The sequence below is a fragment of the Choloepus didactylus genome, chromosome 8 (assembly GCF_015220235.1).
Source record: "Choloepus didactylus isolate mChoDid1 chromosome 8, mChoDid1.pri, whole genome shotgun sequence".
In the NCBI taxonomy this organism is placed as follows: Eukaryota; Metazoa; Chordata; class Mammalia; order Pilosa; family Megalonychidae; genus Choloepus; species Choloepus didactylus.
In genome coordinates this window covers 103,106,868-103,132,874 of record NC_051314.1, presented here as the reverse complement: position 1 = coordinate 103,132,874, position 26,007 = coordinate 103,106,868, and the positions used below count along the sequence as shown (strand labels likewise).

The following is a 26,007-nucleotide window of genomic DNA, read 5'->3' as shown; positions in this document are numbered from 1 at the left end:
TTCTGCTTGAGTATATTTTTAAATGATCAAAGACAAAGTCAAAAATCTTTTACAAGGCACTTTTTTAGGAGTATGACTGGAAAACATTAGCAGAGTATGAAAATTCCATTCATTTTAAGTGAAGCAAAAACTAGTAAGGAGTTAAGGAAATTACATGAATTAGAAAAATGCTGCTGAAGAAACCTTTTCCTGATTAGAATGAAACTATTACAGGATTTGATGGAGCTATGGCAGAAGTTAGAGAATATGAACCTCTCTTCATATTTAACTGTGGTTCTGAATAAAAATGGAAAAGGAACTAGAATGTATGAAAAAGAGCAAGGAAGAATCGAAAGATGGATGGAAGGGTTAGACGCGGTATCTTCTAAGGTCCTGTTCAGCTGATAAATTAAATGTGTGCTGTGGAAGTGAGACATGTCTGGGTGGGGGGAGGCAATTTGTAAGTGATGGAAGGAAAAACCTCAAGCACCTGCTGTAGGCCAGGCAGTAGCTGACTGGCATTGTCCGACTGGAATCTCATGATGATATTATAAGATAGGTATAATTATCCCCATTTGGATAGAGAAGCAAATTGAGACTCAGGGAACTTACGACACTAATCTAAATTGATCCAATCAGTGAGAAGCAAGGTTTCAAATTGAGATCTGGCTCACTCCGTAGCCTGCCCTCCTCTACAGTCCAGGTGGCTTTGGAATCCAAGCTAATCTCAAGTATGGGGAGGAATTTCAGTCCTTCACTGCCTTTCTATTTTGTAGCAAAAACACACTCTCACAGCAGATAAGGCTCAGCAATCTGGAAGCTGCCAAGGAAGACACTAATGAGGTGATCCAGAGAATTGTCACTCTGAGGACCTCTAACAGAGGACACCATTGATTCTCTTTGCCAGATAAGTGCAGACACAGGTATTCTACAATCTATAGGTATACAACAGGCTTTATGGCACAATGTGTTCCTTGTCAAGCATTCTGTTTGAATGAATTTGCGAATGGTTTGGAACCATCCACCTATTCAATCTGCTCAATACATGTCCAGTAGCCACAATATGGTAAGACAAAATTCATTCAACTGACCTTATTATTGAATTTAAGTCAAAACTATATTTGAGGAGGAGCCTTGAAGGAAGAATAATAATTATTTCTGATACCAACACTCAAATACTGTGATGAAATTGCCCTTCTTAGTAAGGAAAGCAAGAGAACATTGACATTCTAGTGGCCCCAGAGGCAAAGTGAACAAGCTAGGCAGACAGCTAAGTGGGCAAAGGCCTTTTAATTTTTAAATCTCCACATACTCTGTAACTTGTTATTGCTCTAAGCTTCTTTCTTTAATATTCAACTGTTTATCTAAAATGTTTTGTGTGAATCTTCCAGGAATGTAACACTGTGACAGTCATTTAATCTTATAAACATATTTGTTATAGTGAATTGCAGTTTCACTAAGGTCATAAAATGTTTTCTACAGGACACTGAATTACTTAGTCATACTGTAAATGAATTAACTCAACTCTGTAATAATTAACTACACTATAAATGAATTCACCAGCCTTTTGTTAATTATCCTACACTATATATAGCATTCATTCATTGAACAAATATTTACTGAGCACCTACTATGTGCAGATGCTGTTCAAGGCATTAAAGATAGAGCAATGAACAAAAAATTCATTCTAGTGGGGAAGTCAGACAATAAATTAACAAAATACTTGTAACTAAGAATACATAATCAAACAGCAGGCAGCTAGAAGTGCTATGGGAAAAAATACAGCAGAGTAAGGCAATGGGGAATGATGAGAAGTGTTAAATTAGAAAGAGGATCAGGGAAAGATTCTCAGAGGAGGAGACAGTTGAGCAGAGACCTACATCGAGTGAGGGCATAAACTAAGCAAGTATCTGGGCAAACAGCATTCAGGGCAGAAGGAATAACAAGGTCAAACGCCTTGGCCGGTTCTCTCCCTTACCTCTAGAAAATCTAGTTACCCATGAGACTGGATCCAAACTATACACATATATAAACACACATGCATACAAGGTTGCAATATGATGGACTACAACAGAAAGCTTTATGACTAATGAAGCAACAAGAGGCTGCTTGTGGGAGGGAAGGTGGGGGCTGAGAAAAGTGGAAGTGGGGAGGGAACCGGCTTGAGAGGGGTGATTGTGTTTCCAGTTCCAATTCCAAAAGCATTCAGTGCCCAGGAAATCAAACTAGTGATATGGCCCTAAGAGATAAGAGTTCATATGCACTAGGATCAAAACTTGGGTGGACTTAGGAGAGAGAAAAGAGCTTAGTGAGGTACCAGGACCCCCATCAGACACCCCTGGCGTCAGGGGAGGTCTTACCTGGGGAGCGGCAATGGTGCACTCAACAACCACGGACAGAAAATGTGAGCAGGAGCTCAATTGTGTGCCTGGAGCCTATCCAGAGCGGGGCAGGGGGAGAAGAGAGAGGGCCCAGTCTTGTGCCTTGTTCATCACATGCAGCTCTGGCTGGCAAAACAGAGATAAGTGTGACACCAGTAATGATGGGCCACAGAATCTCAGATCCAGAAGTATAACTTGATGACCAAGTGCAAAGGGAGGCAGGAGCAATTAACCAATGTTTTCTCTCTTTAAGGATTCAATTAGCACCAAGATGGATTTAAACCTGAAGGTGAAGTCATGTGTGAACCTAGCTGTGAAGAACTAGGAGAAACTGGCAGAGGATAAATGAGATGTGCAAATTAATAGTGTTTTTTTCCTGTGGAAATGTACATGCCTGGCAGGTGTGCTCTTCCACCAGTGACTATTGCTCAGATATTTCTGTTAAGGTGATGTCCTCCTGCTAGAAACTCCAAAAGCAGCACTCTTAGACTTCTGTTTGGATGACAAAGAGACAAAGTGTTTCACTCTTTTCCACAGTGAGCCATACTTATCAAAAGGCATGATTCATCTACCCACTTGGAAATGTCATGCAGAATTTAGTCCCTTCAATTCTAATAATCTAAAATCATTAAGGACAAGGAACCACAGAAATTCCACCCAGTTTCACTCACTTAACGGAGATCACAATATTTTATAGATGCATTTCCTATACATGATAGCTCATCATGCTTTATCAAACAAACTGCAGAGAAATATTTTGCTCACCTCAAGGTTACCATACATGAAGGTAGTAGGAAATTCTGTAAGCTTCTATTTTAACAGTAAAAAAAAAAAAAAGGTGAGAAATTTGCTTGTGTAACAGAGCTTCTGGAGGAACTACTATTAATAGCGGATTTGATTCCTGTTAGCCATCCTGTATTCATCCAAAATCAAAATAGCTTCTAAAATCAAAATATGTTACATCTCTTTGGACAAGATTCACCTTCCTCTTTCTGAAACATATGATGATAAAAGTATGAAGGACAATTTTGTTTATTAAAAAGTAGTCAAAAAGCTCTTTTCACAAATAACTGATGTGACTGAAAAGCGCTTTTCTCTCACCTTTAACTGTGCATTCAAATGGCCTACCTACTCAGCCTAAAACGGTAAATTTAATGGACTAATGAAATGTAGCAAAAGATGGAAATGAAGCTCCGGTATCAAACAGTTGTAATTTTCTGAGTTCAGACATCCACAGACCCATTTTCATTGTGTCAAAATATGGGAGATGCATGCATGAAAGAACTGTTCTCCACCAAATGGCAACAACTTATATCTCTAAAGTGAATGTAAGAAAGAGGAAGCCTTGTGTCCTCTATATAAGGCTTGGCATAAAGATACAAGTAAGAAGACCCAGTAATCACTAATTGGGTGTTATTTTTTTCTTGGGAAATTCTTACAAAGCAGTAGAAAAAAATTTTTTAGACAGGAAAACAAAGGGTAGAAGTGTTTCTCCAACAAACCTTGGCATGAATAATTCCCAAGTGAAGACATTGCCATGGTGAAGACCTACATCTACAATAGGCAGAAGATTAGAACTCACTGGCCAAAGTCATCCAAAGGCAAAGTGATTGTGATGCACTGGAATAGGGAGAGTTTTCAAGGCAATGCCAGGGAGGCTGACATTAATAAATGTTCCTTCCAATTAATCACCTTTTAATACCAAATGCCAGAGTCCTGAGGTTACAAACTAAGTCAATTTGGCCATTTAAAATTACCAAGGCTTTTTGTAAATACTGGTGACCTACGACAATTAGAGCCAGAGAGGATATTAAAATGAAAGCAAGTCTTAGATGAAATTCTAACAGAAATGCAACCATTTATTAGCAAATAGTCACACACTAGCGTAACATCAAGGTCAGGGAAGTTCTTCTCTGTCCTGCAGCTCTCCTATTACAAGAACCTTCCATGAAAGGTTCTCTCTGAGGAGAATGTAGTAATATTCTGAGGCAGCAACCACTCACTTTCTCCTCAGGTAAGCCACAGAGCACTCTGTGAAGTGACTTCTTTTGAATCAACAGTTAAGCAGATGAAGGAAAAATTGTTAACTTACTTCAATAACAAGGAAAACTACACATGGAGGCATACACAATGACCTTTTTGTCTTATTTTGGAAACTGCCACTTATACTGAAGAATAAGGTATTCTAATGAAACTCAACTCCCTACACTTTAACAATTATAACATTTTATGCGTGGCCTTGTAGAGTCCCTTATCCCATCACAAGTCCTAACAGTCACAGTCATTTTTGTAGCTAAAATCCACATATGCATTTCCAATTCTATACAGTGAAAAATGAGAATGTATGAATATGTTCCAAGGTCTTATCTTTCACTTGCCGTTGACTAGTTGGAAACTATAACTTTAAAAGAAATGGTCTCGCTCTAACACAATGGCGGTTCCTGTGCTCTGAAAATGTAAAGGGTACCCCAAGTGTGCAGGTGATGGGGAAGTGTTGTGGCCCACGCAGGCTGGAGAAAGTGTAGAGGGATGTTTCTGGAGCACCCATGACCACCCACGCACCCTTTGAATGGTGATGATCTGACTCTCCCAGGACGACCCTATACCAAAAGCACCAAGGCATATTCCTGGGTGTTGTTGCACACCTGGGGCTTTAAAAGAAGTGCCCGGAGAGAGAACCTAAGACGGCGGCTAGGAGAGACAGGGCAAAAAAAACATCCCCATGAAAAATACTAGATAAAAGCTAGAAAGTGACCCAGAACACCAGTTCCAGCAATGCACCAGCTGGACAAGGTCTGCTAAATCCACAGGGACGGTGCACTTTGTGAAACCAGGAGTCTGCGTTCTGAAACGAGTAAGTAAGCCGCTGAATATCCGGCAGCCATGCTGCAGTGTGGGGAAACCGAGGGTTGGTGTTTGGAGGCAGACTATTTCTTTTTTAAAAAACCCAAAAGCAGCTGCAGATATGGCAACAAGAACTGCACAGTGAAGCATGGCAGGAATGGGCTGTGCGAATGCCTCAATATCTGGAGTGGAAGATAGCCTTTCGCGCACCTGCTGCTAATTGTCTCGAAAGGCAGAAGTTAAACAAAAGGGGAAAAAACCATGCCCCTTGCAGCCATCTTCCTAGTGGGCTGGGAACGCTCTTGCCCAGCACCAGGGCCACAGCCCAGATCTGCACCAAAAAACCCAGTGCTAAGGGGGGTGTTTCCAGCGGTACGTGCACATGCCACAGTGTTGGGCATGGACAATAGCCTTTCGTGCACCCGCAGCTAATTGTCCCGGAGATGGGAAAGCAGAGCTGTGCGAAAAGGGGGAAACTGGCATGCCCCATACAGCCATCCTTACAGCAGGCTGGAAACGCACCTACACGGCCCGGCGGCCCAGAACTTCCCTTGAGGGACAGCGTGCACTTGTGACGTAGCACAACCTTCACTCAGCAGAGGCCCTAGAAGGGCACAGCCTGGAAGAGGGACCCACTTGGAAATCCCAGGGACCATATGCCAATACCAAAGACATGTGGGTCAGCGGCACAGACAATCTGTGGCGAGACTGAAATGAAGGTTTAGACTGTTGCAACAGCCTTAAATGTCCAGGAACACCTGGAAGGTTTGATTATTAAAGCTGCCCTCACTCCCTAACTGCTCAGACACATGCCCCACATTCAGGGCAGACAGCACCTGTGCCGGTTTGAGTGTATTGTGTCCCCCAAATGCCATTATCTTTGTGGTTTTGTGTGGGGCAGGCGTTTTGGTGATGGTTGGATTTGCTTGGAATGTGCCCCACCCAGCTGTGGGCAATGATTCTGATGAGATGTTCTCATGGAGGCATGGCCCCACCCATTCGGGGTGGGCCTTGATCGGTGGAGCTACATAAATGAGCTGACTCGGGGGGAGGAAAAGGGAGTGCAGCTGGGACTGATGTTTTGAAGAGGAGCAAGCTTGCTAGAGAGGAACGTCCTGGGAGAAAGCCGTTTTGAGGCCAGAGCTTTGGAGCAGACGCCAGCTGCCTTCCCAGCTAACAGAGGTTTTCCGGACGCCATTGGCCATCCTCCGGTGAAGGTGCCCGGTTGTTGATGTGTTGCCTTGGACACTTTGTGGCCTTAAGACTGTAACTGTGTAGTGAAATAAACCCCCATTTTATAAAAGCCTATCCATCTCTGGTGTTTTGCATTCTGCAGCATTAGCAAACTAAGACAGCACCAAAACACACCCAAATTTAGTGCGCCAATTGGACCCCACAAGAATCAGACCCCCACACACCACAAAAAGATAAAGTTGGGGAGAACTGACATGAGGGGAATAGGTGACTCATGGATGCCATCTGCTGGTTAGTTAGAGGAAGTGTATGCCACCAAGCTGTAGATCTGACAAATTAGAGATTCATCTCTGAATAATCCTACATATCCTGAAAGAACCCTATCAAGTTAAGCAAATGTCAAGAGGCCAAAAACAACAGAAAATTTTGAAGCATATGATACAACCAGACAATACGGATAACCCAAACCCAAACACCCAAATCAAAAGATCAGAGGAGACACAGTACTTGGAGCAATTAATCAAAGAACAAAAGACAAACAACAAGAGCATGGCACAGGATATAAAGGACATGAAGAAGACCCTAGAAGAGCATAAAGAAGAAATTGCACGCATAAATAAAAAAAATAGATAATCTCATAGAAATGAAAGAAACTGTTGACCAAATTAAAAAGATTCTGCAGAGTCATAGTATAAGACTTGTGGAAGCTGAACAATGAACCAGCGACCTCGAGGATCACAGAATGGAAAATGAAAGAACAAAAGAAAGAATGGGGAAAAAAATCAAAAAAATTGAAATGGGTCTCAGGGATATGATAGATAAAATAAAACGTTCAAATTTAAGACTCATTGGTGTCCCAGAAGGGGAAAAGAAGGGTAAAGGTCTACGAAGAGTATTCAATGAAATTATTGGGGAAAACTTCCCAAACCTTCTACACAATATAAATACACAAAGCATAAGTGCCCGGTGAACTCCAAATAGAATAAATCCAAATAAACCCACTCCAAGACATATTCTGATCAGACTGTCAAATACTGAAGAGAAGGACAAGTTCTGAAAGCAGCAAGAGAAAAGCAATTCACCACATACAAAGGGAACAATTTAAGACTAAGTAGTGACTACTCAGCAGCCACCATGGAGGCAAGAAGGCAGTGGCATGACATATTTAAAATTCTGAGAGAGAAAAATTTCCAACCAAGAATACTTTATCTAGCAAAACTCTCCTTCAAATTTGAGGGAGAGCTTAAATTTTTCACACACAAACAAATGCTGAGCGATTTTGCTAATAAACATCCTGCCCTACTTCAGACATAAAGGGAGCCTTACAGCCAGAGAAATAAAGAAAGGAGAGAGAGATACAGAGAGAGGTTCAGTACTAAAGAGATTCAATATTGGTTCAATAAAGGACATTAAGAGAGAGAGGGGAAAAATATATCTGACAAACATAAACCAAAGAATAGGATGGCTGATTCAAGAAATGCCTTCACATTAATAACATTGAATGTAAATGGATTAAACTCCCCAATTAAAAGATATAAATTGGCAGAATGGATCAAAAAATATGAACCGTCAATATGTTGCATATAAGAGACTCATCTTAGACACAGGAACACAAAGAAATTGAAAGTGAAAGGATGGAAAAAAATATTTCATACAAGCTACAGCCAAAAGAAAGCAGGAGTAGCAATATTAATCTGAGATAAAATAGACTTTAAATGCAAGGATGTTAGGAGAGACAAAGAAGGCCACTACATACTAATAAAAGGGTCAGTTCAACAGGAAGAAATAACAATCATAAATGTTTATTCACCCAATCACGGTGCCACAAAATACATGAGACAAACACTGACAAAACTAAAGGAAGCAATTGAAGTTTCCACAATAATTGTGGGAGACTTCAACACATCACTCTCTCCTATAGATAGATCAACCAGACGGAAGACCAATAAGGAAACTGAAAACCTAAACAATCTGATAAATGAATTGGATTTAACAGACATAAATAGAACATTACATAGCAAATCACCAGGATACACATTATTCTCTAGTGATCATGGAACTTTCTCCAGAATAGACCATATGCTGGGACATAAAACAAGCCTCAATAAATTTAAAAAATTGAAATTATTCAAAGCACATTCTCTGATCACAGTGGAATATAGTTAGAAGTCAATAACCATCAGAGACTTAGAAAATTCACAAATACCTGGAGGTTAAACAACACACTCCTAAAATAAATGGTTTATAATGTAGAATGTAGGGGAACTAGAGATAGAGAGCAATTAATGAAGGGGGAATGAAAACCCAGTAAGAACAGATAAGCTATCGTGGGTAAATTTAACATTCTGGGAATGCCCAGGAGTGACTATGGTTTGTTAATTTCTGATGGGTATGCTAGGAACAAGTTCACAGAAATGTGGCTATATTAGGTTATTTTCTTGGGGTGGAGTAGGAACATGTTGGAAATAAAGTGGTTATTTTAGGTTAGTTGTCTTTTTCTTACTCCCTTGCTATGGTTGGTTTGAAATGTATTTTTATTATCTTTAAAAAAAATTTTTTTTTTATATAGTTGATTTAAAAAAAATGTTAATTAAGAGTTAATAACAATCACTGCAATATATGATACTGGAGTGGATCTAAGAATGGAGGAGAAAAGCTCAAAGGAGGCATAAGGAAAAATTAGAACACAGAATTTAAGCTTTACATCCATATTAATTTTCTTGAATTAACTGCAGTTAAGTTAATGACATAAGTGAATATCCTTGTTTGTAGGAAATGTACATGGAAGTATTATGAGTTCAAGGAGTATGATATATGCAACCTGCTCTCAACTGTGCAGAAGATGATAAATGGGTAGATAGATAATTGATAGAAAGATAAAAGATATAGTTGAAAGAAAGAGAGAGGGGGGAGGGAGGGAGGGAGGAAGGAAGGAAGGAAGGAAAGAGAAAGAAAGGTACTGCAAAGGTAGCAAAATGTAAAATTGGTAGATATAGATATCTGGGGGTGGGGGTGTTGGAGTTCTCTGTATGGGGTTTGTATTGTATTTGCAACTGTCCTATATGTTTGAAATTATTTCAAAATAAAAAGAAAAGAAAAGAAATGTTCTCAAAGGAATCCTTTTCCAGGTGATAATCTATGAATTTTTTTTTTTTTTTTTTTTTTTTTTTTGGTTGATGCCATTGTGGTTGTTGCTTTTTTCAGGGTAAGAATAAGACAAGAAAACAATGTTTAAACATTTCCAAGAAGGGACTGTTTTCAAATACATTTATGAACCCATCTGCATGTGTTTAAGTCAATAATTCTCAAAACTTGTTATAAAGAACAATGATCCTGCAAGAAACTTCTTTGAAAAAAGGGGGTCAAATGCAAATATTAAATGCCCCTTTTGGAAACTCACAAGGCTCAGAGAAAAGTGAAGGCATTGCAAAGTCCTCCAGTAAAGAAATCTGTATAACTTTTTAAGATCTAGTGTTTCTGAAATGCATTTAGCTAGAGTCTTTAGTTAGAGTAATCTTACTTAGTGGCCTGTATGATCCTTGAAGATGTTTTGGAGAAATGCTGGTATAAACTGCTCCACAGAATGAAGTTAAAAGTAAAAGTTTCCACCTTAGGAGTTTTTATAATCTGCCCCCAAAACTCATTTCACTGGCTGGCAAACAGAAGATTTTTCCTGTCCCTCATGTTACATTTTAAAAACATTTTCTGCTGTTCTGTCCTTGGTAGAGATGAAGAATATCTGATGACTATTTTCTATGTAAAAAATACTATATATTTAGAGAACTTTATTAAGTCATTCATCTGTGCAGTCTTGGCTCCAGGAGGAATAAGTACTGAGAGTAGGAAGGTTTCTTGGCAGATGAGATCATGTTTAGATCATATCTATGTTTAGAATGTTAGAATGATAACTCTCTTAGCGGTGGGTGGATAGAGTGGAAGTAGGAGAAAACAAGTGACTCAAGACAGCCATTGGGTCTTATTCTATCTTTACTCTCCATACTCAGCATATTATATGGGACCAGTGAATGGCTAATAAATGGATTAAATTAAGTATCTAATATTTTGTCTTACTGTATTCCACTAGGCCTTTCCTTTCCAAATGCATTTGCCCTTGGAATATTCTTAAATATATTTCCAACAAATTATATTCTCAACAAGTTTATTCTACTTGTCTCTATTAAGATCACTTCCCATTTCCATCACTGGCTGCTGACTAGCTCGTCATGCTACTGGGACCCATAGCCTCTGCCTGAGGGACACGGAAAGCAGGAGGTGCAGGTGGATGATCAGTGGTACAATGGACAATCCCTGTCCCCCTCCAATTCACCAACCTTGTTGAAGTTCTCTGGAAAACTCTATCATCCTAAGCAATGGTTCCTTCAACAAATATATATATTCATTCATTCAATAAATATATATTGTTCCCATCTTTTATCTCTTTGGACATATTTGTAGGCAACCACTTAAAGAACATAGCAATCAATCACTTTTGCCCCCTTTATATTTTCCAGGCACTGCTCCAGCCTTCCTGGAAGACATCAGTGAGCAAATCAGACAGATATATATATATATTCCTGCCTTTCCAGAGAGAGAAAAAGAAAAGGGACAGAGCTTGGTAAGGGGGAAGCAGGATGGGCAAGATGTAGGGTATAATTCTAAACATGGTGGTCAGGGTAGTCCTTATAGAGAAGGTGATAATTAAGCAAAGACTTGAAGGTGACAAAGGAACCAGTCATAAGGCAATCAGGGGGAACAGTGGCCCAGGCAGAGGAAGCCGGAAGGGCCCTAAGGCAGGACGATGCCTGAGGTGTCCAATCAACAGCATAGAGGCCAGGGCAACTGATGCTGAATGAGCAAGACACAGACGCAGTAGATGAGGTCGGGAAAGAGCCAAAGAGATCGGTGGACTGGGGGTGGTTTTCAGTCCAGACCATGTTGGACCTTTTAGGCCACTACAAAGTTTTTTTACTTTTCCTCTGGGAGAAATGAGGAGCCATTGGTAGATTTTAAACAGAAGAGGGACAGGATCTTACATTTAAAAGCATCAATTAGTTGTGAGAAGGAACTTGGCTGCTGGGACAAGGGTAGAAGCAGCAAGAAGGGTAGGGAGGCTATGGCAGTGGTCCAGGGAGAGAACAGCAGTGAATGAGTGAGAAGTGGTCAGATTCTAAATGTATTTTGAAAATGTAGTTAAAAGGAAAAATTGTAGTTAAAAGGATGGATTGGATAAGAAATTTGAGAGAGAGAGAGAGAAACAAGAAAACCTGGCAATCAATCACTTCAGTCTCCTTTGTATTTCCCACTACAATAAGCAGTTTCTAACAGGCTTTCCATTTGGAGGTACTTGTTTTAGCTGCTTTTATTTCTAGGAGTCCTAGTTACATATTTCATGGTGTTCTCTGAACAAAATGGTGTGTGCTCCTTTAAATAGGAATTCATGTTCTGAATGGAAACAGAAAGGAACAAGCGGCTCCAGGAGTTACAAAAATGTCTTGACTTTTTTAAGAGGTCTAAAAAATCAGACACACCATAAGGCTAAGTGGCTATGAGTTGCTTTTTAAGAGCATGAATCACTAAGAGAAAAAACAAATGTTAAAAATTGAAATTACCACTCAAAAGGTTGCAATTATTCTTAGTAAAAGCAAATAATAATACAGACTGAAGTCCTGCTGAGAATCATAAGGCATAGCAATCAAGACAAAGCAGCAAAGCTTTCAGTCTTTTTCCATAATAAAATCTCTAATTTTTCCATTAATAACTTTAGGGAGTCTTCCAACTAGGGGATAAACATCAGAAGAGCAGGTAAGTTTTTTTCTTATTAAATAGTGTGGACTTCGGAAAATATATTTGCCCTGTGAAGGCAAAGAATAAAAAAATTAGTTAATGTTGTGAAAAAACTCCTGCCAGGCCTAGATCAAAAGACAAGCAGAGCCCTCCAGATGCTGAGTTGTATATTACAGGTAACCTTAGGAAAAAAGGTTTCTATAAGGCTCAAATCCAGAAGAAGGAGAATAACTTCACAGGTGATATCTTAGTAACTGACAAAAAGGAATGCCTCGGGAAGACTTTGCTCAATGGCCTCTGATTTTGAGATAGGACTGGAAAAAAAAATTGCATTTTCTTGTGTCCATTTTGTTCCATCCACCACCACGGAGGGGAATGGAGAAATTCAGTCATAGTAGCCAAAGGAACAAAATAAAATGATTCCTTTCTTATATCCTGCCTCTTTTCACTAAACTTCCAAATACCTTTAAAAAAATCTATACTATGTTCAAGGTTTTGGTGTTAATTCTAATGTTCATTTATAAATAAATCAGTGATATTTGTCACTATTTTCTTTCTCTTTTGAAAAATGTTCAGTTTTAACTAATAGAATAGCTTTATGTCATGATTATGCCCTTCAAATTATATTTGAACATACCTATATTCATGAATATGCTTAAGCATTAAAAACCAGGAAGTATGTTACTGCCAATAGCTTTGAGGTCAAGGATTTAACATGCTCCCCTATTACGTAGGGTGGGGAATAAAGGGAGGTGGGGGTTGGCAGAATAGGATTAAATTTCAGAAGTATTACAAATATATTTTGAAAATATAAAGCATGATTGAATCTTGAAATATACATATTCAAAAAAGGCAGTCAACTCAATTTCTTTTTTCTAAGCCTGGTTATTTCTACAAAATGGAGGAGGAGCCTTATTGTGCTCCTGGCTTAAAGCTGTGACAATTTCATGACGATGGTGATGATGGCATGACAACAAAGGCAGTGAAGACAGCTGACAAGTATTCAATGCTTCCTATGTGCCAGTCATTTTACTAAGTATTATATGTAACTTGCCTGTTTCATGCTCAGAACAACCCCGCCTTATAAGATGGAAAAACAAGTCTCAGCGAGGTGATGCCACACAGCTAGTCAGCGGCAGAGCCTGGCCTCAGACTCAGGTGTGTGCTAATCACTCCACTCCACAGCCTCCCCTCCTCCCAGGCTCAGGACTCTTAATCTGGAACACGGGGCATCTCTGCTCCATGGCACACCTGTGCTGCCTTCAACTCCCTCTTCAGATTGGTGGCCATGAATTTAAAGTGAGACTACCAGATGTAATCACAGTGACAGAACATAAGTCACAATTTGTATTACATGTAGCAAAGCAGTGACATAAACATATCTGGGATGAGGCAACAGCAATGGATCTTTAAATAAGTTCCATTTTAAAATGAGGTACAAATCCAACTTCTCTCTTTTCCAACATTGCATCAGATGAATCAGTAAGCTCACTTTCAAACTCTTATGAGAAAAGAGATATAATAAGTATCTCATGTCCTCAGTGTCAAAGTTGACCATAGCTATCTAGCTGGAACACTGTGACCAAATAAGTAGAATGCTATCACCATAGTAAATAGGTGGCGGATGGAGAGGGCAGCTGAGAGCAGTGAGAAGGGGCTGGATCAACTGGGCTGGCCAAGTCTGAGACAGATAGGCCTCCCCCACATTGGCCCATGGCAATGGTGGACATGGACAGATGGATCATGGCAAGATATCAACAGGGACTCCTCTAGTAGTGATTGCAATGGTCCCAAAGAAGGACAAACTGATACATGCTAAATGAGTAGAAAGATTTTATGAATAACAACATGAAAGGAATTTCTTACATTGAGGTTAGAAAAAGGATGGAGAATTTGGAGTTTTGCAGAAAATTGTTAACAGAAAAGAGAAATATAGCCCCCCCTCCCCCCCAAAAAAAACCCACCACAGAAATATCAGCATTGACCTAGAGCCACTATTAAATGCAATCGTCATTCTTAAAATTCAATTTTGGAATATTAAAACATGATGCTAATTCCATCATTTTCCATAATGGCTCATCTGGAATTTAAAAGAGGTATTCCACAGTGATCTATGTGTCACAACAGTACTTTAATTTTTTCAGCTAAGTACAAAATAATTTCCCCCAAATCTGAAAGTATGTTCAGTTTGACTGTATGGGTAGGTTAATTCCTCTTATGATGGCAGAATTGAAGTGCAATGACAGATGTAGTATGGCTGGCAAAGCCCAGAATATTTACTGTCTGGTCCTTTACAAGAAAAGTTTGCCAACCCCTGGTCTAGCCTATAGTACTGTATTCATTTCCTCAAGCTAATCTTAGTCCTTTTTGGAATGAGATAAGGATGTCAGTAAGCAAATAATCATTCTCCAACAGTGGCCCTCATTCTTATCCTCTATCTTTGTACAGATGTGTGGGATGTTCAATGAAAGAGAGATCGTAGAATGGCAATCTGTCTTTGTTCATCAGGTGTCTTTCCGCTCTTTTGGTGAGTAGGTAGATGGGGGGCTATGAGATGGACAAGCTTGAAGGTGAATCAAGAGCAAGGCTGAGAACAGGCCTGAAGGGTCCCCGAGATGAAGACAGCCACTGCTTGAGTGAAGAAATGTATTAGCTTCATTTCCACAAAAACGGTCACTGGCAGTCAGCTCCTTTCTTCAGGCTGCAGATTCCTCTCCCTGAGGACCTAAGAATTAGGCTATTTCCCAGTCTATATATAGTCTATGATTTATATTGGTTGCAAGGAAGTGAGGTGGGAAAGTATGAATGGAGAAATAGATAGGGACAAAACTATCACTTCTAAGAATACCAAAAAACAAAAACAAACAAACAAACAAAAATCCTCCCTTGTATGTGTGTGGGGGGATAGGCTCCACTGACCAATGTCCATTCTCAAAAGTCATCTCATTACTGAGGTCACTACTAGGAAATTCAGTTATCATTAACCCCTCTCCTTTTCCTCCCAGCTTTCCATTTATAAGTATGCTACAAGATTATAAAAGCTATAAAAATACCTTAAAATGTCAAGATACCTGTGAGATAGAACCAATACCAAACTACTGTTAAATATAATTTAGTGGTGGTTCCTTTGTAATGCAGTGGAACCACATTAGAGGACATGGGAAATGGGGAACTATGAAGAGTGGGACCAATGGATGGTGTTAACTCCCCTAAACAGTCTAAATTAGACAGGCCACCTTCCTGATCTGTGTCACCATTTATTACAAGTCAACAGCCTGGACTGACATATAGGCTGTCAGAGTCATAAAGAAAAACCCGAGTGCACTTTCAGCCTAGGGTGCTCCTGGGTATAAACATTCACTATTCATAGAAGACAATGGAATAATCAGTCTTCATAGCTTTAATTTCCTTTATCTCTCCTGTGCATACATTCCCACAGAGTGATTATCCTAATCACAAAGGGCAAGAGCAAACTGATTCACTTTTAAATTTATTGTTTAAAAGAACCGGATCCAATAATGAATTTCTAAACTGGTCTACATTGTGTAATATAGGCTCAAATGTAGTCCTAGCAAATAAACGGGGTGAGTAGTAGGCAGAGATGAAGGCATGGCACAGACAAAGAAAAATTCCACACTAAAATTCTCAAAGATGCCAACTGAGCACTTCTCTGATAAACAATAAACTTGAATTTTATTATTATTTATTGAGGCCTCAAATTTCTTATGACATGAAAATAGCAAAAGTTAGAAACAATCTCTAAATCTAGAGAAAGTAAACCCTTAGAGCTTATATCCTTGGTTCTTCCACTCAATCCTGGACAAGATCCTGTCAAAAGTCAAACATCTACTTTTTGAATTGCCTGCTTGTGAGAATACTCTGATTGGACGTGGCAGTGGCCTCAAAGAGTCTATAATTGGTAATGGTGTCTAACTTAACTTACTTCTAAAAAGGAAGACTCCTTTTTTTTTTTTTTTTAAGTATAAAAATATACGAGAACACATGTTCAATGGAGGCCTATAGAGGTGGGGCTTAGGGGAGTTGGGAGAGAAGGCACCTGCTGTTTTATTTATTACATGTGTTATTTTGTAGCTTTGAAAAATCAATTATTAAAATATTAATTAAAAAAACAAGTATACATCAAATTGGTACAGGGGAAAATATACTTCCCCACACCTAGCTTCCTGACTGATAACAAGGTAGGAAAGAAGGCGGCGTTTGGTTAAGTTGGAGATGAGAAAAGACTGTAAACATATATACTGCACCCAACAATGGCCAAAAAGCTTGGTTAATATTAGCAAATGTAAGATTTCTAGGTCTTACAGATCTCTCATTGACTCTAAGGCTGCCGTTTTCCTTCAGTCTCCATCCCCACCCCTGCAAACATACATTTTCTGTCTCTTTCTTTCTCTTTCTCTCACACACATACACGCACATATATACACACACACTCACTCCCTCTTCTCTCTGACATCACCTCATATTGCTCTATCCCTGGCTCACCCTGCTCCAGCCATACCAGCCTCTTTACTGTTCTATGAACATCCCAGAACTTTCTTGCCTCAGGGCCTTGACACTCATTTTCTGCCTAGAATACTCTTCCCCAAATATCCCCATGGCTCACTCCTTCACTTCCTTCACATGGTTGCTCAAATGTCAGCTTATCTGTGTAGACTGCACAGACTTCTTCACAGCACTTGTCAACACCTGACACACAAACACATACTTCAAGTATTTATAAGTTCGTGAGGGCAGGACCTTTTTCTGCTTACTGCTCTAATACTTGGAATGAGTAGGCATTCCATCAATACTAAAAAAGGACAGAAGAAATAATGAGGCTAAAGAGGACAGATTCTCCTTTTGCATGTCAGCCAAGGTATATTTTATATGACTGAGAGCCAACCAAAAGTGAACATAAAAGAAATATTTTCTATGATCCACCTAGACTCAGGGTATATTCTTGCTTAGCCAATATTCTTTTTTTCCGGTCATGTATGGTACTACTTAACTATCTCAAAATTTAAGGACATAGGTAAGGATTATAATATTATTTCAACCCACTGGTTAACTGAAAAAGTGTACATATCATTTTGGAAAATATTCTAGGTGAACAGAGCTGCACTTATTTTGATGACATTATTACATACATCTTATCCATTGTTCTTTTCTAACACAGAAGAGTGCCCATGAAGCAGGGCCTCGGTTTTTCTAACAGTTTACTTTTGCTGTTTTCATCCTAGAATCAGGGCCCTTAAGATCACATCTTTAGTAATTAATCACACAGAAAAAATAGAATTTTCCCTACTTCAGAGGTTACTAACAAGCAGCATAACATGACTTTCCCTTCCAATGTGCAAGCAGGTCAGCAAGAGAGAGAGTCCAGGCCTCAAAAATATGAGCTAGAAGCCAAACCTGCCTCCCACCTCTGGAAGAAGAAAATGGAGATTGTAAAAATTGTCAGGGGCTTTAATTAATGTTTGCAAAGAATTTTCATGATGAAAGCACTACAGAAGGGCTAAACCTTACTATTACCACAGCTGGAATGCTTTGTTAATATTTTCATGATGCATTAAAGAGATATGAAGCAACTTCCGTGAAAGAAAAGGATTAACAGCCCTCCTAGGAGGAAGTTTCCATTCATTCATCATGTTATCAAAACACTCTGGGAGAGACAAGGCTTGCCTATACTTGGGGTCCATTGCCATCATGAAGGTCCCTATTTAACATACACGGTATGGATGACAGCCTCTGGGGACTCACCACTCTCCTTAATTAGTAGGGAGGGAGTCAAGGAAAATCCGTCCTGACATACCACTCCAGAGTTCCAATACATCTGCTCCTAGAGATTAATTACAATATAGCAGGTGTGCTGAGCTGTGAGCTAAAGGCCAGATGTTTTTAAAAAGGACTCTAATATTCACCCTCAAACATTTCATACTACTACTGAGTATGGTGCTTTTATATGTTATATATAGTTTACTTAAAAAAAAAAAAAGATTCTTCATACCAACACCTAATTAAACTGAATTGCTAACTTCTTGTAGTTTTATTCATTTAAATAAAATCTAACGAGTGGTAAGCAATATAATTTAAATCATAAGTTCTGAGTGTTGCAAGCTCTTGGTCCTAGAGATACAGCAGGAAACAAAACAGAAAAAAAATATATCCCTGTCCTCATGGGACTTACATTGTGGTTGGAGAAAATTGACATTTAATAAAATAACTAAGTTACATAGGATATTAGAAACAGGTAAGTATAGTGAAGGAAAAGAAGTGAAAGGGAGCTAGGGAGTGAGGTAGAGGGGGTGTGATTGCATTTGGAAATAAGGTGGTCATGGTAGGTCTCATTAAGAAGGTCAACTTTGAGCTCAAGGCAATGTAACTAACTGGCATGCCAGAACTACTTGAGGATGGTTATTCATAGCAGCCTTGCCTTATAAAATGAATTTACAAAAAGATTAATAACATGGCTACTCTAAAATAAGGTTTTTTAATCATTCTGAAAATTTTTTCATCCAACTTTCAGGAATACGTACTGTATTTGTTATACAAATTTCAGTTCTGCATTCACTCCAACCTGTTAAGTCTACATTTTGGTGAATTTGGGTAAATTCACATATTCCTGAAACCACCATCATAATCAAATTTTAGAAAGCACCCGAAATTCCCCAAAGTTCCCTCATGTCCCTTTACAGTCAACTCCAGCTTCCACTCCCAGGCAACCAATGACCCATCTGCTTTCTAGCATTATAATTCTGTTCTTTCTAGAATCTCATATGAAGGAATCACACAGTATATAGCCTTATATAATGGGCTTCTTTAACTTAGCATGATGTGCTTGAGATTTATCTATATTGTTTCATATACAGCAGAGTTTGTTCCTTTAACACATTTCTGATTGATTTATCGTATTAAGTTTACCCATTTACAAGTTGAGGGCAATAGGCTGTTTCAATTTTTTAGCTATTATGAATAAAGCTACTACAAATATTTACATAAAAGACTTGTTTGGACATATGTTTTCATATCTCTTCAGTAATATGTTTTTTTAAAATTTTTATTAAAATTAAGAGCAAATATATATTTCACTTTTTAAAAACTGCCAACATTTTATGAAGTGGGTGAACTATTTTTCCTTCCCCCCAACAATATGTGAGGATTGCAGTGGCTTAGCATTCTGGCCAAGACTTGGTATTATGAATCTTTTAAATCATAATCGTTCCAGTAGGTATAAAGTGGTATTTCATTGTGGTTTCAGTTTGAATTTCCCTAATGACTAATGATGCTGTGCATCTTTTCATATATTTATTAAACTTTGTATACCTTTTTGTGCGAAGTATGTGTTCAATCTTTTGTTCATTTTTTTTTAGCTGAGGTGTCTTATTGAGTTTTAAGAGCTTTTTAAATATTCTGGATACAATTCCTTTGCGGATAAGTGTTTTGCGAAGATTTCTCCCAATTTGTTGCTTGCCTCTTCATTTCCTTTATCTTTCAATAGCAGGAGTTTTGAGTTTTGATGAGTCCAAGTTATCATCTCCTTTTTTTATAGTTTGTGATTTTTGTGTCCTAAGAAATCTTTGCTTATTCCAGAATCACAAAGACTGTCTCCTAGAATTTGATGGTTTTATTTGGTTCTTCTGTTTAGGTCTATGATCTACTAAAAATTAATTTCTATGTACAGTGTGAGGTAAGGGATAAGGTTTGTATTTTTTCCTTATAGCTATTCATTTAATTTGGTACTATTTATTGAAAAACACTATCCTTTCCCCATTGAATTACCTTAGCATTTTTGTCAAAAATCTATTGATCATTTAAGTGTGGATCTATCTATGGACTCTCAATTCTGTTCCATTTTCTTTTGACTATTTTTTTTCCTTGAGTTTGGATCACATTTACCTATTTCTTTACATGTTTAGTAATCTTTGATTAAAAACCAGGCCTTCTAGGTCATTCATTATAGTAGCTCTGGTTTCCATTTTGTTCTTCTAAGATTTATTGAGTTTTTTGGTTTACTATGTGATGAACTTGCCTCTTCTCAAACTGAAAAATCTGTTTCCTTGCAAAGTGCTGAAAATTCTGCTCAGTTGTTTGTCTCTCGTTGTTTTGTTTTGTTTTGATTTTTGCATTTGGACCAAATCTCTGAGGAAATTCCTTGTGCCTGCAGAGTTTTGCAGTCAGTCAATTATTTGCACAGAGGTTATACAGACAAGTCAAGCCAGGGAAACTTCCACTCTCTGCCACATAATCTGTGTATGGGTTGAGGAATGCATTCAAAATTGTGGCAAATGAGTAAGTCTCCCCAGACTTCACATTTTCATTGGGCTCCCTAGGGACTTCCATGAGCATATGTTCAGGAGATTTTTTTAGCAGTCAGACATGAACGGGTGGAGAGTGTATCACCTCAGCTCTTGTTTCCAAATATACTGCTTAAATTTCTAGCTGCTCTGTCGTTCTTCCAAACCAAATCTGCTACCCGCAGCCAGGAAGGCTGTGGGTTTTCTCTACCAGAACTGGAGGGATGAAAACACACTCAGGGAAGACGCATCTTACCCAATGAAGTAAGTCTTTTTCATGAGTAAACACTTCTCAAGTTCTTTGCTACTTTGAAACTTTTTTGGAATGGTTGTATTTAATAATTTTGACCATTTGTCAAAAATCTCACCCCCTCAGGCAATCATTACTGAAAGTCAAGTTTTAACCGCTTACTAACATTTTTCGTTATCTCATTTGTCATTATATTAAATCAAACAAATTACTCCAAAACGTACCCAATTACAGCAAGGAAAAAAGTTATTTGCAAACATTAAACTCCAGATCCAATTTCCGTAGGGTTGGAAGAAACAGTCAAAGAAATTATATAATTAAGGTGGCCTGGTCAGTTAACCCAGCTAGGATTTAAAATATATATCACCTATCAAAAAGTTTAAAAAGACACAGAGCTTTATAGACCAGGGAGTAGATCAATTTAGACCCAAGACCTCATGGAAAGCATTACTGACTATAGAGAATCTCCTTTCAAATGCAGAAAGTTCAGTTGCATTTTAATAAAATTACCTTGAAGGCTGCTAAGCAATGTAGACTCAATAAGGTCATCACAACTGCCAGAAGGATGGTGGCCAAGTTCCGCATGTCCCATATGGTCTCTACCAGAGGAATACTGCCGACCTGCCAGTCGTAGCACAGAGTAATGGGTGCAAGCAGAAGCCACACGTTGAAGGCCAAGAGGTAGGAATAGGTAAGGAATCTACGAAGAGAAGAATCATCACTGAAACACAACTCAAGATCCATGAATTTTTGCAAACATTCATTCACCATGTTTCTATAATTATGAATGCTACAGAAGACAAGATAATGCAGAAAGCCATCCATGCAGTTATTAACTAAATTGATCATTTTGGAATATATGTGATATGTTCTAGTTGCTGTGTTAGGTGCTGGGTATTCAACGGTAAAAAATAAAGATGTAGTTTCCATAACATATTTAAAAATTATCATACAAATAAATACATTACAACCTGTGATAAATACTATGAAGGAAGAACATGAAGGCAACATTTAATGAAAGCCTATGACTGAGGTGTGGTCCTGTTAGGTAAGATATCCCGGGGTAAGGACATTTGAACTGTGCCTTGATCATAGTGCCCAGAATCCTGCAGTAGAATGGAAAATATTTAATCATGTTTATAGAAGATTCATCCACATTCAATTATTTTAAAGAATCACAATATCTGTGGGAGGAACATAAATCCCTTACTCACTAGTGGAGATACTAGCCTTTAAAAGGAATGAAGTGCTGCTCACCTCACTGACAAAAAATTCCAGTTGGACACAGAGAAGGAAGATAACAGGTGGAAGTGTTATTCCTGTCTCCTGTCTGCAACTAGGCTCTAAGGTGACATGCAAGGCACTCTAAGTAACTCTCTTCCCTCTAGGTGGAAGGACATGGAATTTATTTAAATTTATTCAATCAACACAAATACATTAAGCACCTATAGGCAGTGTTCTGGGCCCTATAAGGGATTAAACAGAAGAGTTCAAAAATTTCTTTGCCTTCAAAGAATGTATAATCCAATAGTGAAAATAGAATATATAGAATTAAAAAGGCAGAATGAGAGGAGCATGTGACTATCAAATGTGAACAGAAGTCCACTTCCATTGGTCACATTCTTTGGGAGGGATTCTGGAATTAGCAAAGAGGTTAGATCACAGAATCTCTAAATTATCTTCTAATTTTAAAAGTCAATTAACCTTGACTTCCTCTCCATAAGTAGCTACTGGTTTGGAACACTCTTCCCACATCTTCCCACCTGAACTTCTCCCCTTTCCTCTTATTCCTCCAAGTTGACAGTGGAAAATCATCGACTATTAAGGTAGGGGTGGGTAGGGGGATAACTCACAGCCCAGCTCTCAAACCCTGACAGAGAAATGGTTGAAGGAGTAGGGATATTTCATCAGTGTTACTCCACTTTCTGTTTGTCATTATTTTTTTAAATGTTAATATACAAAGGCTGTAATATATAGTAAAAGCTTGATAAAGTAAGAGCTCACTTTGGGCTTATTTTCTACAGTTTCCTGGTTGATGCTACATGCCTCTTAGATCAGAAAAGATTCTTTTTGACTTGCTTTAAAGATGAATGCTGAACACCAAACTTAGGAAGGAAATCACAGAGCTTTATCACACACTCGTACCCTAGCTCTTAAAAATTACTTAATTTTTTTCGTTCTTGAATTACTGGATCTAGGCAATGATCACCAAAGGCTGCAAAAATTATGAGGTGAAAAGCTATGGGGGCTTTATAATGGATGGCCAAATCAGGTACCTAGAACTGATTATTCAATTTTAACATCACAAAAAAAGGAGAGTCAGATATCCTCCAACTATAAAGGTAGTCTTGACAAAAAAAAAAAAAAAAAAGAAAAGAAAAAAAGGGTTTCAAGGAACAGCAGTAAATGTTAAGGCACCACAAGGATGCAATCTGATAAACCCTGAGTTTGGGCAACTCCGCAGAGCAAATGACCCAGTGTCTTCAACAAATACATTTTAAGGAGGAAAAATGAAGAGAAAGGTACCTATAAATCAAAAGAGACTCAAGAGATTTATAAGCAATGTGTAGATTTTGTTTAGATGCTAATTCAAACAAACCATCAGAAAAAAACTGAAACATTTATCAGATACATGATGCTAGAGAATCATTGTTAATTTTTTTGAAGTGTGATAACGATATTGTGGTTATATTGTCTTTTAGAAATACATACTAAAATTCACACATATAAAACAATATGACATCTGGGATTTGCCTCAAAATAATCAACTAAGGGCTGTGGAAAGGAAGTGGTTGGGGTTTGAATGAAACAAGATTGGGCATGAATTATGATTATTGAAACTGGATGATGAGTATGTTGGGTTCTTAATGCTGAGTTCTATTTTTTTGTTAACATTAACAACAACTTTTAAATTTTTGTAATAAAGCACTTGAAACGTTCTTTTTGAGGAAAAATGTCATACGTGTAACTGATGAAATCTGAAAGCTTTCCAAGAGGGATCCTATTTCCTGCCTGTTTTACAGCGATCTTCTGACTACATTAAGGGATATTAAATAAAATCATCTCATTGTACACCATTTTAAGATAAAATGGTAGTAAAACAGAAATTGTGCTGTGAAAAATTAATATTATAACACTTTAAAGATGATAAAGGGGGCAGAATTATTTTTAAGAAAAACACTGATAATATTGAAGAATGTATATTTTTTGCTATATAATTTTTATTAGTCTCTAGTGAACTGTGATATTTTGGAACCAACCACTTGATATGGTAAATATGAAAATATAAGTCTGATGAAAAGAATTTAAAATTGAGAAAATTTTTAGAATTTAAAACTAACACTTTTCTAGAATTTTTTTTTTCTTAATGTATAACAATGATTTTGCATTTAAAAATTCAGCATGGTAATTTTAAAAACTTTATTGGAAATCTCTGTTAAATAATTAATATACATATTTTGCTTCCTCTACACCTTTCACTATCTCGTGATAAAAATAATGACAATAAAAAAATAATCCCTGTCAACTGTGTTAGGACTTGATTTAGTCTGGCTCCACAGCCTTTGTTCGTAATCATAATTCTATACTTAAATGCTGCTTTCTCTTGATCCAGATAGATGGCCTTACTGTTCCCTCAGCTTGACTAAACTTTAGGCAGGCCTCTTCCCAATTCTAGGCCTCTGACCTCCCTCTCACCTTGGCCTTAAGAGTAATCTCAGGAGATGACTCCAGGAGACTGACAAATCCCATTGCTTGACCTCGCCTTTTTTCCACCTCTGCTTAAGTGGAGACAGGAAGGTTTTTAAGGAACAGAGTTAAGTTCAGACTTCGTTCTGTTCTCTCTCTCCTATTGCAATACAATAGCCTTGAGTAACATCATCCTTGCCTATTTAACATTGTCTAGTACAATTTTCTTTGACACTCTATTTTTGTATTTGACATTTTCCATAATAAAAACTATCTTATTTAAGTAGAGGAAAAAGGCAACAGAATTGCAAAAGGAATAGTTATTTTATTTATGGCTGAAATTTGAAGCATGGAATATCTTCAAACACCATGTAGAATTTTTATTTTCATTTTAAGTTAACATTTTGCCCTTCCCCTGTATATTGTCCTCAGTTCCTTATGTTTTCTAGAATTACAGTATCACATTGCTGAAAAGCAATTATGAAGAAATTTTTTTAGAAGTTACAATCTCAAAATAGTTATTTAAAAAATTTTTTTAAAAAGCTCATGAATTTTTATACCAATTCAAATAGGTTAAAAAAAAAAAAAAAGTAAACCACAGAACTTCCCCTTCTAAAACACTAGGAAGAGTCAAGACTATTTACTACCCAAGAGGTTACCTTTCAATACGTAAGTGTTGTCTCCAGAAACTCAGAAACACCCCATGCCCCCTATTTTCTAGTATATATGAATTCATATCAATATTGCTAATAAACTCCTTAAATACTATTTAAAATACCAACACAACATTGGCAAAGTTTTGCAAATTAAAGCAGAAAGAAGCCATTTGGAATTATTCCGAAAGCTAATAATATTTTAGGGGGGTGGTTAAATTAGCTGTAATCAGCAACTAAAGTATTTCTTTTTAACTCATCAACTACCAATTACTTTTAAAACTAATCATCTTCTGTTTCTGCTAAAATTTCAGAAACGAAATAATCTGTCAAACACCTCTGCCTGCTGGGCTCTCTATTTTAAAGCAAGAGCAAAAGCAGAATGAATTATTTACCAGTTTTCTACCATGAACTCTGGTAATAGGAGGAAAGCTATTAGAATGCCTTGCTGACAGAAAGAAATATACAACACAAAGAGCCAGGAAGTCGGCTTAAAAACTTTAGACATGTATTTTCATTGATTAGCCAGAAAAAAGTAAAGAGGCTTTGTGACAGAAATACTGAAAAGGGAAATAGAACATGAGGCTGTGAGCGAACTGGCATTCAGAAAATGACATTTAGTGAAACTGTGTGGCTCTTTATATCTAACTTCATTTTTATCAAGAAAAAATCAGAATGCTTTAAGTACAAAAATATACACACATTCTGTCCTTTGCCTTTGAGAATCTGTTTTTTGGCTAAGAATGACATAAGCCAGCATACTTCCCTATCCTGGACAGACACTTATGGTAGGTACACATGAAAATATCATGCCCAGCAAGGAAAAACATAGCCCCATTTGCTTGTTTTATATAAAAATGTTACTGCTCAAAATCTTTTTCTTTCACCTGCAAATCCTTTATCAGTTTGTAAATTCAGTACACCAGGTCCACTTTACCCAC

The 26,007-nt window shown here is 37.8% G+C and overlaps 1 protein-coding gene across 6 annotated transcripts in view; it reads right to left on the bottom strand.

Moving 5' to 3' along the window:
• TMTC1 (transmembrane O-mannosyltransferase targeting cadherins 1) overlaps positions 1-26,007 on the bottom strand; it is a 289,639-nt gene that overhangs the window by 121,806 nt on the left and 141,826 nt on the right. For 5 of the 6 annotated variants that reach the window (XR_005218412.1, XR_005218411.1, XM_037846482.1 and 2 more), the window contains exon 8: positions 21,237-21,426. The exons of the other annotated variant lie outside the window; for it this stretch is intronic. Coding sequence is in view for 3 of the 5 variants with exons in the window: in XM_037846482.1 (XP_037702410.1) it covers positions 21,237-21,426 (190 nt within the window). In the remaining 2 variants the exon portion in view is untranslated. The remainder of the gene's footprint in view (positions 1-21,236; positions 21,427-26,007) is intronic. 6 annotated transcript variants of the gene reach the window in all.